Genomic DNA, 15,806 nt, shown 5'->3' on the forward strand with positions numbered 1-15,806 from the left:
TCTGACCAACTGCTGCCCTCCCCTTACCCCCCACCCACTTTCTTCCAGATCAGGACCATCGTCCATCCTGGCACCATATTCCGCCTGCAATAACAACTGTAAATGCCAAACTGATTCCTTCACTCCGGTCTGTGGGGCAGACGGGATCACGTACTTATCTGCCTGTTTTGCTGGATGCAGTACCATGGTAATCCATATTTCCTTCATTGATTGATTGGATTTCTTACCTGCCTTTCACCGTAAGGTCCCCGTGCGGATTGCAGCATTTGGTTACAAAAAAACAAAACAAAATGCATTTGGGGCACTGTGCAAGATCACCCCCCCAAAAAAAGTGCTTTTTTCAGGGTGTAATTGTGGCGCCCAAAATGGCCGCCGTGCCACAAAAAAAGTGGGATGTCCCGGTTTTATCAGGACACTTGAGGGGTATGTATGTCTTTGTGCTCTGACAATGCTGGTTACATATGCTTCAGGTTACAGACTCCGCTAACCCAGAAATATTGCTTCAGGTTAAGAACTTTGCTTCAGGGTGAGAACAAAAATTGTGCTCCGGCGGCGCAGCGGCAGCAGGAGGCCCCATTAGCTAAAGTGGTGCTTCAGGTTAAGAACAGTTTCAGGTTAAGTACGGACCTCCGGAACAAATTAAGTACTTAACCCGAGCTACCACTGTATACAAATGTAAAATTGACATTCATAGCGCCACCTGTTTATACTCTTGCCCCGCCTATCGCTTGCACAAGCCCTGCCCAGAAAGGAATGTGGCCCTCACTCCCCGCTCTTGCCTTAAACAAAACGGACGGAGCCTCATCTAGTGGCCCAACCCTCAAAACAAAGAGAGGGAGAATGGAGCCAACAGAGAGGTGCTGGTGAGCATCAGTGGCATGAGCAGGTGGGAAATTCTCTTTTGCCAAAAGCGCCAGGCAAGGCCCTCAGGATGGAGGGGAGCAGGTGGCCATGGAAGAGCTTGCTAGCCATTGCTGGCAAAGGGAGCCTGTTCTTCTTCCGGAGGCTCATTGTGCCCAGATATAATTGCTTCCTCAACTGCATCTCCTTCATCCTCCTTCCCGCCCCAAACCCCTTTCATATCCTCTCTCAACGTTTCTCTGGAGAGAGGGAGAGAGACAATGACAGGTTGTGAATTCAGCAAATCTCTAAAAGCTTGACAAAGAGAATAATTTCTCTTTGTTCTCCAAAGCCTGATATTTTGATAGAAATAAGATGACTGATGTGTGTGGACAAGGCAGAGTTGATATCTAAGGACTAAGAAGTGTGTGTGTGTGTGTGTGTGTGTGTGTGTGTGTGTCTAGACCTAGATATTTCAATAACTTAACAGTTCAAGGCGAGTCAGTTAGAATAAATCCTCCTAGCAGGAAATAAAGCGATTCTGTATCTCCCAGCATCCTCAGGGAGCAACAGCCATGATTGCGACACATTCAGAAAATGTTGTTCAGTTCTTCTGGGGATCTTACTAAATGCACGCACAAAAAGCGGAAGAAAAGCACAGCAGATTTTCTGTGCCGCTGAAAGCTCACAGATCCAATTATCCCCATTCTCCTCTGCTCCTCCTTTATCACACCACACCATTGTGTGACATTTTCCTGGGCCACTGATATCATCAAAAGCCTTCCTCACTCTTTCCTTCGGCAAGCACGCCTCAGAGAGCCAGAGTCCCTCTTCAGACACACCAGTGGGGAACCACAGCATTGTCACTTTTTGGCACCGTTTGGACAGACACCTCTTTTGTTGTTGTTGTTGTTGCATGAATAATAGCCGCGGGGAGCTTGCCTACACTGCTCTTGGGGCCAGAAAAGCGAAAGCATGGTGGAGGGGGGCCACATGCAAACTTTCTGGAAAAGCAGAAGATTGTAAGCTTCAAGGCACAGCAGAGAAAGGCATATCCCAGAATAACTAGAAAGACTTTTAAAAACCAGGAAGCAAAGACTTTGTGTTGTCTTTTATGCCTTCCTACATAATAGGGGCTTATTAGTTTGCTCTGAGGGCAGATGGGAACCTTTCCACTTGGACAGAGGCATAGCTGGAGGGGCACACTGGGTGCTACACTGCAGAGGCCATTCCCATGGATGGCTCGCCCTGCCTCCAGGTGCCCAAGCTGCTAGCTATGCCCCTGTACTTGGGACCCCCAAAGCTCTGCTGTGTGTACTGCTACAACCTGTCAGACAAGGGTTTTGATTAGCAAAAGATGCACCAGTTCTCTTAAGGCAGCCTTCCCTAACCTGGTGCCCTCAATTATTATTTTTATTAGCAGTAGTGGTAGTATTTATATGCCGACCCTCCAGCAAATTAAAACATCGAGCACAGTAAAACACCCAACATTTAAAACTTCCCTATACAGGGCTCCCTTCGGGTATCTTCTAAAGGTTATATGGTTACTCATCTCCTTGACCTTTGATGGGAGGGCCTTCCACAGGGCGGGTGCCACTACCGAGAAGGCCCTCTGCCTGGTTCCCTGTAAACTCACTTCTCACAGTGAGGGAACCACCAGAGGGTAGCAACACGAGAACAGGCCTTTTTTGCGGTGGCTCCTCATGTGTAGAATGCTCTCCCTAGGGAGGCTGGCTTGGTGCCTTCATTACACGTCTTTAGGCACCAGGCAAAAACATTTCTCTTCTCCCAGGCCTTTGGCTAATTATGCCCTCTATGGCCTTTTAAACTGTGGGGGGAGGTTATTTATTTTATTTTTGTTGCTAGGATATGAATTTTTCTGTTTTAATACTGTACCCTTCCCTGTGATCCTCGGAAATTTAATAAATAATAAGAATGGGGGCGGGGGCTGAAGAACATGAGCAGGGGACCAGGAGTGAGATCCGTGTGCAACATAAGCCCTTCGTGATATTTGCAACTGGCTGGGAGATCAAAGGGAATACAGCCACTTTCTTCCCTTTCTGATTGCGCGTTGATAAAGCTTATCTCGCCTGTCTCTGGCTTTCAGCCCCTGAACAAATCCCCTGTAAACCTGAAACTCTCTGTTCCCCTTCTAAGGTGTGTGTGTGTGAGAGAGAGAGAGAGAGAGAGACAGACAGACAGACAGACAGACAGACAGACAGAGGGAAGCACCTCTGTTATTATCCCTACTGCTGCTGATTCCTGACTTTCTGCAAGAGACAGAGTTAACATCACAAACCAGTATCTTTTGCCTCTTCATTGTTCTGAGGTTCTGAAATGAGGCTGCAAAGGGCTGGGCAAATTTACTCTTTTTAATGCACTCTGGCATAATTAGAAGCAGTGGGTGAAAAGTGAGGGGGGAGTAAATCAGAAAGTAATTAGAAGCTTTAATTTGAAAATGGTTTAGCCTAATGCAGGGACACAGCGTCTTCCTTTTATCCCTGTATTCACAAGGGGTCTCAACCCATGGTAATTTTCTTTTCTTTTTTTAATGGTAATTTTCTCACAGTTGTGCTTATTTGAAAGACTTGAAAGAGCCAAAGGGAGAACCACAACGGGGAAAGGAATGGCACACCACTAGAGCAAAGATGGCCGTATTCTGTCCCCTGGCTCTCTTCAGACTGGCAGATGCAGGAGGTGTGTGTGTGTGTGTGTGTGTGTGTGTGTGCGCGCACGCGCGTGTGTACCTCCCATTTTCCTGCCTCTTGTCTGACTTTTATGGACAATATTACAGTGGCAGAGTTGGCACTCAGGCCCACTGTGATCCTCGCAGAAGTGCAGAGCACAATCCTGAGTGTAGAATCTCTTTATGGACACAGTCGCAGAATTTTGCTTTTTAATAATGATATCGAAACCCAAGACCATAGTGCAAAAGGTTGAAAAAGGAATAATTCAGTTATCCAACCCCAAGCCATCTGAAGGAAAAACTCTGTACAGAGTTTTTTTTTAATGTTTAATATAGGGCTGCCATACATCTGAGTTTTCCTGGACGTATCAGGGATTTGTGAAATTGAGTCTGGGTGGAATTTCCAAAAATTGTGATGGATGGCAATGATCTTTTCAGGGAGATTTTTCAAAAAAAAAGCTCAACAACCAAAAAGACCTCATTGTATGTCAATCCTAGTTTTTTTCCCCCAAAAAATTTAATGATTTTCCAAATTTTTTAAAGCTATTTACATCGAAGAAATGTTGAAGGGTATGTGATGGTGTGTTGGCAGTGCCTCTCAGAAGCCAGAGCATAGTTAAATACAGTTTGCAAGCGGGCTACAGGTTCCCTCTTGCCTTTCCATGGCTCCCAAACTAGAAAGAGTGGCATGTCCGCACCCTGTAGCAGAAAACCCGCTGCTCTGTGTTTTGCCAGCTGAGCGTCCTTAGCTGGGCTTTCTCTTCCAGAACCTCACGGGTTGCACGTGCCTCGGTCTGGTCCCTGCGGAGAATGCCACGGTTGTTCCTGGGAAGTGCCCAACCCCAGGATGCCAAGAAGCCTTTCTGACATTCCTCTGTGTGATATGTGTCTGCAGCATGATCGGAGCCATGGCTCAGACGCCCTCCGTCATCATCCTCATCAGGTGAGAGCCTTCGAGCGTTTGGGGACTGTGGTGACAGAAAAGGGGGCTGCTGGAGCTGAAGCAGAGCTGGATCTGAAAGTGTGGCCAGCTGAAGGCCGCATCCGTACCATACATTTAAAGAGCTGTGGTGCTTTAAACAGCCATGGCTTCCCACTAAGAATCATGGGAGCTATAGTTTGCTACGTGTGCTGAGGGTTGTTAGGAGACCCTTATTCCCCTCAGAGAGCTACAATTCCCAGAGTTCACTGTGAAGAGGGATTGATAATTAAACCATTCAGGGAATTGTACCTCTGTGAGGGGAATAAAGGTAGAGGGATCCCTGACCATTAGGTCCAGTCGTGGCTGACTCTGGGGTTGCGGCGCTCATCTCACCTTATTGGCCGAGGGAGCCGGCGTACAGCTTCCGGGTCACGTGGACAGCATGACTAAGCTGCTTCTGGCGAACCAGAGCAGCACATGGAAACGCCGTTTACCTTCCCGCCGGAGCGGTACCTATTTATCTACTTGCACTTTTTTGGCGTGCTTTTGAACTGCTAGGTTGGCAGGAGCAGGGACCGAGCCACAGGAGCTCACTCTGTCACTGGGATTCGAACCACCGACCTTCTGATCAGCAAGCCCTAGGCTCTGTGGTTTAACCCACAGCGCCACCTGTGTGGGAATAAGGGTGTCCTAACAACTCTCAGCAGCCTTAACAGAACCCAGCATCCAGAATTCTTAAGAATTAAGCCATGACTGACTGAGGTCTTATGATAGCACTTCAAATGTAGTGGGCTCTGGTTATATCTGGATATCCTACTCCCCAGTTTGAAGCTGCGTCAAAACTTAGCATCCCTTTCATGGCTCACAGCGGAGACTATTCCGCTGGGGAAACTGGTGCACAGCCCTCCCAAGGAGAATGTCAATAAAAAAATTTTAAGCCCTCAAATCTCAAAGCCACACACTCTTTCCTGTGTCTGTTCTCAGCCTATTTTATACTTCTGTTTGATGTTAGAGAAAGCTCTGCAAACATCTCTGTCAATCTACCATTCTCTGGCCAATCAGCTGTCTGCACCACTCAGCCAATCCCAATCTAAACATGTAACTATGGGAAAGAGGTTCCTCATCAAAGCGGAAAGCTAGGTGACTGATGAGGCCGCCAGAAACTCAGCTCCTGTAGGAAGGCAATTATTCTTACTCTTGTCATGAGACCTGTCCAGCACAGCTGCTATAGCAGATACGAGAAGAGCCAGGACTGCTTCATAAACAGCCCAGGATGCTGGAAGAGGCGGGCCACTGACCTGATTCATCAAACTCGTCTTAAGTTTTTATGTTCACACTTTTGACCCAAGGCCAATAGATTATTATTTTTTATTGCCTCTCCCTGCACATTCACACTGCCTGTCCTCCTTGCAACGTTCTAACTTCTTTTTTAAAAAAAGTTTTTCCTTCTTCCTTTCAAAAATTCAGTACCTGCAGGTGCTGGCAGCAGGTTGGGGGGGGGGGGCTACAGAAAACAGGAAGGTCCTTTTTGCGGCCTTTCTGGAGGCTTCCGACTCTGACCACTGTTGGAAGCAAGTTACTGGACTCGAAGGTCCAATCTAAAGGTTTCCTGTCATATCCAGCATATAAAAAATGTGAATTCCTTACGTGATGGTTCACAAGGGGTTGTGATTTGCAGGCGGTGGATGGGAAAGTCCACAATGCTGCTAGATTTCTTAACTTACCAGTTAGCTGCAACTTTTTTCTAATCTGAAGGCACCTAGAAGTGGAGTGGTAGGGAAGGGAGCACATTAATGATTTAATTTCTGAAGATGGGACCATCTTGGTTGACGGAAAAACATAACTGAGGTAGTGGTGTGCATGTACATTAATTAAAGCCTAGAGCAAGGAACCATTTTTATACACGAAAACGTATTGTATATACCTATATTTTGTTTGCTTGAATTTCTCCTGTACAGAACAGTGAGCCCAGAGCTGAAGTCTTACGCTTTGGGAGTTCTCTTCCTTCTCCTCCGATTGTTGGGTAAGTAAAACTTAAGTTTTCTTTTCGTCTTTTCTCTTGCTGCTCTGCTGCTTTAGGCAATGACTTCAGCAAGAGCAAAGACTAGACCAGGCCAGCACCATGGAGAGCTCAAGGGGGAGACTCCATAAGAACAGAGCTCAGATGTTGCTTCAGCGAAGACTGGAACATCTTGCAGAGGAGGAGCCAAAAGTTGCTGGTCTTTCAGCAGAACTGATAGAAAGATCTGGACTTTCCATTTCTCTCCTGTGTAGCTTGATGGAATGGGCTGCTGTAGATGACAGTTGAGAGAGCCCTTTTAGCAGAGCTGATGAAGATGCTAAGGATGTTCTAGGGACCCAAGCAGATATAATGATATGTCTTCTGAGATGCTTCTTTGTGGTTTTCCATAGGCATCTGGTTGGCCACTGTGAGAACAAGATGATGGAGTGTTGGCCTGATTCAGCATGGCTTTTCTTGCTTTCTTTTCTTATATATAAATTTTATTCATTAGTTTTCAAATGTTTACATACTTAACCATCAACAATATGTTTCATTTATCCATTGACTTCCCATCCCCCCATTATGTTCTATGTTTATCCTTTAATGCTACATATTTTAACTTATTACATTCCATATATACATCCTAAATTATTAGCCTTGATGTCTTTCTACTGTTCTACTGTTGCTCATATTTCAAATCCTCCTCGTGTTTTCAAACAATTATAATAGTTCTTTAGATATTCTACAAAGGGTTTCCAATCCTCATAGAATGTTTTGTCATTTTGGTCTCTAATTTTTGCTCTTAGCTTGGCCAGTTCCGCATACTCCATCATTTTAATAAGCCATTCTTCCTTCGTTGGAACCTCATCCTTTTTCCATTTTTGAGCATACAATGTTCGTTGCATAAATAAATAAATTAACCAACTTTTTCAGTGTATTTGTTTCTGTCACCCTAAGAGAGAAGCTTCAGGTTTCTTGGGGAACATCATCTTAAACATCTTCTTTATGTCATTATAAATGATTTCCCAATAGTCCTTCACTTTTTTGCAAGTCCACAACACATGGAAAAAATATCCCTTCTGTCATTTTCTCACGTTCTTATCTTCTGCTTTCACAGGTTTTATCCCACCTCCCCTGATCTTTGGAGCGGGGATTGATTCCACCTGCCTGTTCTGGAGCACGTTCTGTGGAGAGCAAGGAGCATGTGCTCTGTATGACAACGTTGTCTACAGGTACCTGTACGTGAGCATCGCAATAACCCTGAAATCGTTGGCGTTCATCCTGTACACCACCACTTGGCAGTGCTTAAGGAAGAACTATAAGAAATATATCAAAAACCATGAAGGTGGACTAAGCACTACTGAGTTCTTTGCCTCCACTTTGACCCTGGACAACCTAGGCCGGGACCCCATTGGCCAGAATCCACCACATAGGACAAAATTTATCTATAACCTTGAAGACCACGAGTGGTGTGAGAACATGGAGTCTGTTTTATAGTGATTATGAGGGTGGATTGCTAACCCAAAGTTCCTTTTTAAAGTTAAAAAAAAGATAGATAAGATATATGGGAAGAAATGTAATATAATATACAAGGATCTTTTGCAAAATGGCAGCCACCACTATATCTCAAAATCTACTGTGATGTTCCAGAACACTCTCATACATAGTTAGACGGACAGAGGAGGAAACTCTGTCCTTTTCTGAGAAGCAGGGCTAGACAAGATTCAAGAGAACAGGAACATTCTTAAAATTTGGCATCAGAAATGGAGGTGTGGAGCTGTACCAAACATGTTGGCTGGTGGTGACATTATGGATGGGCAAAGCTCGCAACATTTTGGGATCCATAGTTTCAGTAGAGAGCTGTCTGCCCTTTGGCATAAAGACAAAGAGAAAGAAAGAAGGAGAGAATGGAAGAAAGAAAAGCCTTTTTTCCAGAATAAGCGCCATTTGAATCTCAAGTACCGCTGGGGGTAACCTTTGCAATAAGAGCTAAAAGGATGCAAACTTGGCTGCTGTTTAGTCCCAGCATTCTCCTCTTACCGTCTCTGTCTTTGTTATCAAAGAGGGAGCCACATCGGAGTTCCTCAGCTGATCCAACTTCACCATCACGAAAACCACGATCCCAGAAGACATATCTAGGCAGCTGTTGAAATGCCCCAAGCCAGTCCGTGACGCATCACCACTCAAAACGCACCAGCATCATTCAGTTGACATCTCTCCATTTGGTATTGGGGGGTATGGTTTGAACCTGGCTGTGCCAGAATAAGGTGGGAAGGGGGGCGTTGGATGATCCATGCCGAACGTGCTGTAAGCTGGCCATTTTCCAACCTGGGATCCCTGCAGATGCGTTGCACTACGACTCCCATCCGTCCCAGGAAGCAACAACTTGGGCTGATGGGAATTCCAGTGCAATACATCCGGAGGACACCCAGCTGGGGAAGGCTGCTGGAACTTTTTTTAAAAGTACATACAGATGAAGAAGACATTTAAGGGTGAAGAGAGATGTTACAGATTAAAAGTGGCAGAGGTGACATGCTTGCCCTTCCTGTATACCACTGTGCATTTTTGTATTCTGTCATAAGCTCTGAGGGGGGGGAAACATATTTTCGGTGCAATTTGGGTTGAGCCAGGTGGAAAGTTGGAACGTGGTTGGACTGGGCTTAGTTGAGGGTAGCGCCTCTCCCCACTGCAAATGTTCATCCATTTGTACAAGATTTGTGGTTTTTGTTTTTTTTGGTAGGGGTATGGTGAATGAATATATATATATATATATATATACACAGTGGTACCTCTGGTTACGAACTTAATTCATTCCAGAGGTCCATTCTTAACCTGAAACCGTTCTTAACCTGAGATACCACTTTAGCCTGCCATGCCGCCGGCGCACGATTTCTGTTCTCATCCTGAGGCAAAGTTCTTAACCCGAGGTACTACTTCCGGGTTAGTGGAGTCTGTAACCCAAAGTGTTTGTAACCCGAGGTGCCACTGTATAGTGAGAATATATATATGGGTGGTGGGTTTGTTTGTTTAAAAAATTGTTTGTTTGTTTGTTTGCTTATTTTTAAATACAAATCCTGATACTCAAGGGCAAATTACTCACCTCCATATGGGAAGCATTTTGTTTATCACTTAGGGCCAAGGGGAAATGCCTGCCATTTTGGCCCCTCTCTTCATTTGTGAGGAAATGGTGTAGGAAGTGAGCAATGAAATCAAACTGTTTCAGGGACACCTTCCTTTTGCTACATTTATCTCGCCTGTCTCTTAAACTGTAAAAACCTCTCTTTCTCTGCGGTGACAAGCAAGACCGGAAGGGAGGGAGGGAGACTAATGGCTACCAGCCACCATGATTTTATCCCAGAACGCCTGCTGCAGCATTGGGAAATTTTGGCAAACAACTGGCTTTCACCTGTGGGAATTCTCTTGGTTCAGCCCACTCCCTAAGGTGACACTGTTTCTCTGCACATGTACAGCTCAAAGGGCAACCACCCTTTTTCTACCTATGGCACCTTTCCCCAAACTAGCTGGCTGGGGCTGATGGGAGTTGCAGTTCAAAAACCTCTCCAGACCAGTAGCTTGGGGAAAACTATAGTGCCTCTCTCACCAATGCAGAACAGCCATTCCTTGGTCACTGTTAGGTGACCTGGTTTTACTGAGCATTCATCCTGATTTGTTTGTCAGGTGATTAGATTATGTTGGCTATTTAATGAGCATTCATTCTGATTTGCTCGGAGGGAGGTGGCCTTGCCTCAAAGTAAGTATTAGCCCACACTTTCTAGTGCATTTCTCCCCCCCCCTTTTTTTCTGTTGCAAAAAGGCTGATTTGGGAAGAGAGGGAACAGATCGTTGTGCAAAAGTGACCTGAATTTGCTGGCCTGTAATTAAATCTCACCCGGAAATACAGTGAGGAGCCCAGGAGTGCCCAAAATCACACTGCAAGGAAGAGAACCATTGCGAGTGCCCCCAGGATGTGATGTGCATCTCTTTGCTCTACTTGCACTAAACTTGCCGTTGCACACACATCACACACTTCTGTGCATTTTAGGCCTATGTTAAATTTCTTGCTTATTCCAAAAGCAGAAGTGTGTGTATGTGTGTTTTTAAACAACAACCATCCCCTGCTCCTTATTTTTTAAACTCTCTATGAATATTTTCCAATACATTTTAGTCTTCCTCATTTCTGGATGCCCCATGACTCTTAACTGCAACAGAGAATTTCCCAGTGTAGATCCATATCTCTACCAGTAGTAAAGAAAGGAAGGATCACAAAATATTGTTTTGGGACTGGAGTAGTTTACCCTTGGCCTGGGGGTGGTAATCTCCCCCCTCAAGTGAAGTTATCATGGGTGGGGTCCCATCACCAATTTTGACAGTAGCATACATAGAGAGAAAATTAAAGGAGGCAAATCACCTTCTGATGATCATATCAATCTTTTGATGAGCAAGATGGGGGCCAATAACACCCACAAGTAATCAGAGGACAGGGGGCTGTGCAACTGTGTGAGAGGAAGAATGTGGGCTGGCCACAGCCAGTTTTGGCCACACTCACCACTGTCATGAGGTCCTTGGAGGGGTGGCCAAACATGAATGTGACCCTACACAACAGCCACTCCTGGTGTAGAAATACAGCAGAGGCTAAAACTGGTGCAGGGTCTATTATTATTATTATTATTATTATTATTATTATTATTATTATTAGTCATTGTTTTTCTCTTCTTCAGTACTTGTAAATCCAAATTGATTAAAACTAATATATTTAATATATTTAATACAGTCCCAGCAAGCACAGCCAGAGTCAGCGATGGTGGGAGTTGTAGTTCAGTAACATCTTCAGGGCCAAATTTTCCCCACACCTGTTATCCAACAGCAAACCTGGCCTTGCCATGTATTGCACGTTGAACAAGGAGTCACAACCAGTCCAGGTTCTCTGATCCGTCCGCATGATACATTCTTTTGGTTTCATTCACACTTCAGACACCTACCGAAAAGGAGTATAACAGCCTAACTGTGCCCCTTACGCTTTGCCATTTCATACCCCAGGTATTCGCAGGGGACCAGTTTTTCACCCAGCACGCAACTCTGCCATTGCATTTCATTTGAGGGTTCCACTAAAAGGACATTGCAGTCAGATCCCAATAAAATTGACTTGCGGGAGGGTGGGGCGTTATTTCAATAATTCAAAACCATTCCCTACCCCGCAGGCTAAAGAGATATATCCTTTCTCCTACTTAAGGTCTCTTCTGCCATGCTTCATCCTTGATCTGTTGAAAATGTAGGTCCAACGGGGGAGCTTCGGCACTAATTTGAACGTTAACTTAATTTTGCCTACTGCCATATACGGGGAAACAAGAAACGTGGGTCATCATCACCTGCAAAAGGTTGGCTTGAACTGCAGAATGTGGCTTTTCTTAGCATAGTCTTCATCAACCTGGTGCCCTCCAGATGTGCTGAACTACTGCCTGGCTGTGCTGGCTTGAAGTTCTAGTCCAAAAAATCAGGGGAGGGGCACCAAGTTGGAGAAAGCTGCCTTCGTGAATCGTGCCAGCACCCAATCTCTGGGATCCTGGGTTTGGTTTTTCTGGAATTTCCAGACAACTGGGTTTTCCTTGTTTGGACCATGGAGAAATCTGGAGAACACAAATGAGGTTGGAAAGTCCCCTTCCCAGAAAAGTGGAACAGAAGCAGAGCCCTGAAATCTGATCTGCTGCTTCCCCCAAGAGGGCTACAAACGTGATCTTGTGTCTTCCTGAGATATTTGTGAGCAATTCTTCCATTTGGATCACCTCTTGGCTGGTCCTCTGTTTAAAATGTATTCTTATTCATCCCTTTTGTGTGTTCCTCCAAGTTGCTCAAGGCAACATTCATGGAGTACTCCCACCCAAATATCACCACGAGCCAAGGCAGGGTGAGATCCAGGGACTTGCACTAGAATTTGAACCCAGATCTCCCCACTCCCAGCCCAGCACTATTTACTTAGGATCGCAGCCTAACTTAGGGACAATATTGGCAAGTTCTCTCTCTCTCTGCATGGTGGCAGTCAGACAGTTTTATTAGTTGAAGATCAAAGGTTATTGCAAAGATGATAAATCTGTCTTCTTTACTATACAGCTTTGGGAGAATGCTAAAAACACACCTCTTCAACCTGGTCTTTGCCACCTGAGATGTGTGTTTTCAGAGCCCACCCTATTTCCAAAACAAGACAGAAGTAAGCGATAAAAGGATTCCCAGAATGAAAATTAGCAACAGTTTGTACATACTTTGTTTTAGCATTTTATGAGCTGCCAGGTAAAGCAGGGATATCCTATACAAAATGATACATCTGTTGGAGTCTCACCGCAATAGGAAAAATCTTATCTGCTCTCATTCCTATCCAGCATCTCTTTCAAAATTCTGTGGAAAATGTTCAGGCTGCTTTATGGACCGAGGTTGTCCATAGCACCATGCAATGTATACAAATTTTTGTTGTTGTTTGTTGTGATGTTGTTTATAATGGAAAGACGAAAAGCATATATACCCATTTCCAGCCATGTCTTGTGCAGGAAAAAGAAAAATCCATGCATCTTGAGTGCCGTTACGAAACGGCCGTAAGCAATAAGAAAAGTATCAGGTATAGCCAGCAAAGCTAGAGCAAATAATTTACTAAGAACAGGTTTGATTGTAACAATTTTTTCCCATCTGAAAGAGAGGAAATAATCATTTGCAAAGAGTTTCCTTAAAACTTCTCATCACATTGTTCGGTGCCATGCAGATATTTCATGAGGAGTAGCGTGTTGAAAAAAATGTAGGAGCCAGTCCTGGGGGCAGTCACTGGCTCCTTGGTGCATGCAGCAGGGGAAACGCACAACATGCGGTTATGGGCCCAGAATCCAGCTTTCATCAGAAGAAGAGCGAGTTTCTAGTCCACATGGGACATGAGTGGGGAATGCTGACAGCAATCTCTGAAGTGGACAAGGTGACTAACCCAAAGTTCCTAGCTTCAGGGATAGTAGGGTAGCTTATGTGTTGTCAGAGGACAATCCTCCGTTTGAAGGTGTCTTCCATTTGAAGGGCTGTCCAGTCTAAGTGTGGTTTAAAGACAAACAAGCGTAAGAAGGAGAGAGGGAGGCCTTGACGTTGCCCATTGGTGATTAGGAGCACCTACATCCGACCAAGCAGGTACATATGGGTAACCTATCACAGTTTTGTTCCCCTCCAGGATGAAATGTATTGTACTTCAAATGATAGTGAATAATCGTAAATTAGCATCTATGCATAAGAATTAGCCCATGCAAAGTCGATGCAATCCGTTTCCTCTTTATTTTTTGGGAGGGGGGTTTGCATAAGTGGCCCCCCAGCTCAAGAGCCAACAGAACTCCTTGCCTTCCCCACTCCCAAGCCAACCCGAATTATGAAAAATAGGGGGAATGGCAGAAGATGACAGAAAAAAATACTAGGCGTTGTGCAAATTTGCATCATTTATGCAGTTTGCAGAATTGGGGGTTTGGTCAGCACCGAATCTGCATTTCCTTGGTGCACAAGTTCAGCTTTTAAAAGAATCTGCAGCAGGGTCCATGCAGCCAGTGGCGTAGCGTGGGGGGTGCAGGGGGGGCCGGGCACACCGGGCGCAACACCTGGGGGTTAGGGTTAGGGGGCGCAAATCCACGGGTTAGGGGGTGCAAATTACTTGCCTTGCCCCGGGTGCTGACAACCTACGCTACACCACTGCATGCAGCCACGATTACACCCCGTCTCATTCTTGAGGGGCACTTAAGAGAGGTGAGCCATTTGGAATTTGGCACTTCAAGACTCTCGATTCCTGGCATTGGGGCCTCTCTCAAAAAGCAAAGGCAGGCAGAATCCTTATAAATCCCAGGTTCTTTGGGGGGGGGGGGACATGGGTCTGAAAACGACCTGATCCATCCTGAATCCAAGCAGCAAAACAAATAATATCTTGCTTCCAGAAGAGCAACATACGGTACCAGCTGCAGTTAATACCAGGTTTAAGGAGATCACAAGTGAGGAGGGGGCTGTTGTGTCTGTAGCCTCCTTGTGGGTTTTCCTCCCGAGTTGTGCACTGTGAGAACAGGATGCTGAACTAGATTAGGCCATTGGCCTAATCCAGCAAGAGGGGTCTTCTTAGACTCCCAGGGTGGGGGGGAGAGGCAGATTTAGTACATAGAAAACTGCCTTATCCTGAGCCAGACCATTGGTCCACCCAAGCTCAGAATTTGAGTACCGTTTTCTGGGAATCACAAGTGTGGAGAGGGCTTCCCTTGAGCACCTGTCTATCCACAGGGAGATCAGGATGCTAGACTAGGTGGGCCTTTGACCTGATTCAACGGGTGACGAGTCAATGCAAGTTGTGAAATCTGCAGTGGCAATTCCTTTGGCAATGGAATGGTGGGTATTGGATGGCAGAGTCCCTTTTTATCCAGAATCCACATAGAATTGTACAGTTGGAAAGGGCCCTGAGCACCATCCAGTCCAACTCCCTGCAGTGCAGGAAAATGCAGCTGTCCCGTTCGGGGATCGAACTTACAACCCTGGCATTTATCAGCACCACGCTCTAACCAACTGACCTATAAATCACATGTAAAGGCACTTCCAAATGCAGTGATTCCTCCTGCCCACCTCGCCGCCCACCCGCCCAAGACTAGCTAAGCATTAATACCCAGCAGCCTTCCTCCGTGTTTCCTTTCTGGGGCCTAAAACTGATTCCTTCTGACGCTTAGTTGCCCCTTTCCCCTATTTCAGCTGATGCTTTTGGATCGATCATGCCCCCAAAGGAGGGTTTGTTCCAAAGATACTAATGATATGATAATCTTTTTTGTGAGGTTTCTTTTGTTGTTGTTGCCTTGGCTGGTTTATCATTTGGGTGGGTGGGGGAGTTCTAGCAGGACTTCAGAAATTTAATATGTTAATCCTTTTTTTTTTTTTTTTTGGAGGGGAAAGAGATTTATTTAAAAAAACGAGAAAGATCTCGCTGTACGTCTGATCGAAAGGGAGAAAAACGGGAAAGAGAAGCGTCGTGCTCAGTATATTTTGAGTACCGCATTCTGTATTTTTGCAAGCTTATATTTTCCAGATGAGTTTAGAAATATGTGATGATGTGAAATAACGTACTGTAAGTTTGCTGTAAATGATATTAAAAGCACTATTTTCATTCATCACTGGTGTCCTCGGGTGAGCTATTCTTTATTTGCATTTTTTATTAATGTTCAACATTAGCATAACAGTTATAATCAAAAGAAATAAACAAGGGAAAAGACAATAGAAATTACAAGTGTGCAAAAACACAAGGATTACTTTTGAGAGCCAGAACAAAATGGAAAGCAAAACCTTCTGGGCAAAAGAAGAAAGTGGTAGGACAGGATTCGTGA

At 45.1% G+C, this 15,806-nt stretch overlaps 1 protein-coding gene and 1 long non-coding RNA gene across 2 annotated transcripts in view; one reads left to right on the forward strand and one right to left on the reverse strand.

Annotated features, from left to right (window-relative positions):
* SLCO3A1 (solute carrier organic anion transporter family member 3A1) overlaps nt 1-9,043 on the forward strand; it is a 114,264-nt gene extending 105,221 nt beyond the window's left edge. The window contains exons 7-10 of the mRNA XM_083475071.1: nt 49-187; nt 4,294-4,469; nt 6,407-6,471; nt 7,568-9,043. Of these exons, the coding sequence (XP_083331197.1) occupies nt 49-187; nt 4,294-4,469; nt 6,407-6,471; nt 7,568-7,947 (760 nt within the window). The 3' untranslated portion in view covers nt 7,948-9,043. The remainder of the gene's footprint in view (nt 1-48; nt 188-4,293; nt 4,470-6,406; nt 6,472-7,567) is intronic.
* Nucleotides 9,044-9,467: 424 nt separating this feature from the next.
* LOC310693326 lies at nt 9,468-15,590 on the reverse strand. The gene is made up of 2 exons (XR_014519079.1): nt 14,140-15,590; nt 9,468-13,983 (listed from the first exon to the last, which is right to left on the reverse strand). It is a non-coding gene; the product is annotated as an uncharacterized lncRNA (long non-coding RNA).
* Nucleotides 15,591-15,806: the final 216 nt, after the last annotated feature.

This window comes from Podarcis liolepis (assembly GCF_965112155.1).
Source record: "Podarcis liolepis genome assembly, chromosome: 14".
Classification (NCBI taxonomy): domain Eukaryota; kingdom Metazoa; phylum Chordata; class Lepidosauria; order Squamata; family Lacertidae; genus Podarcis; species Podarcis liolepis.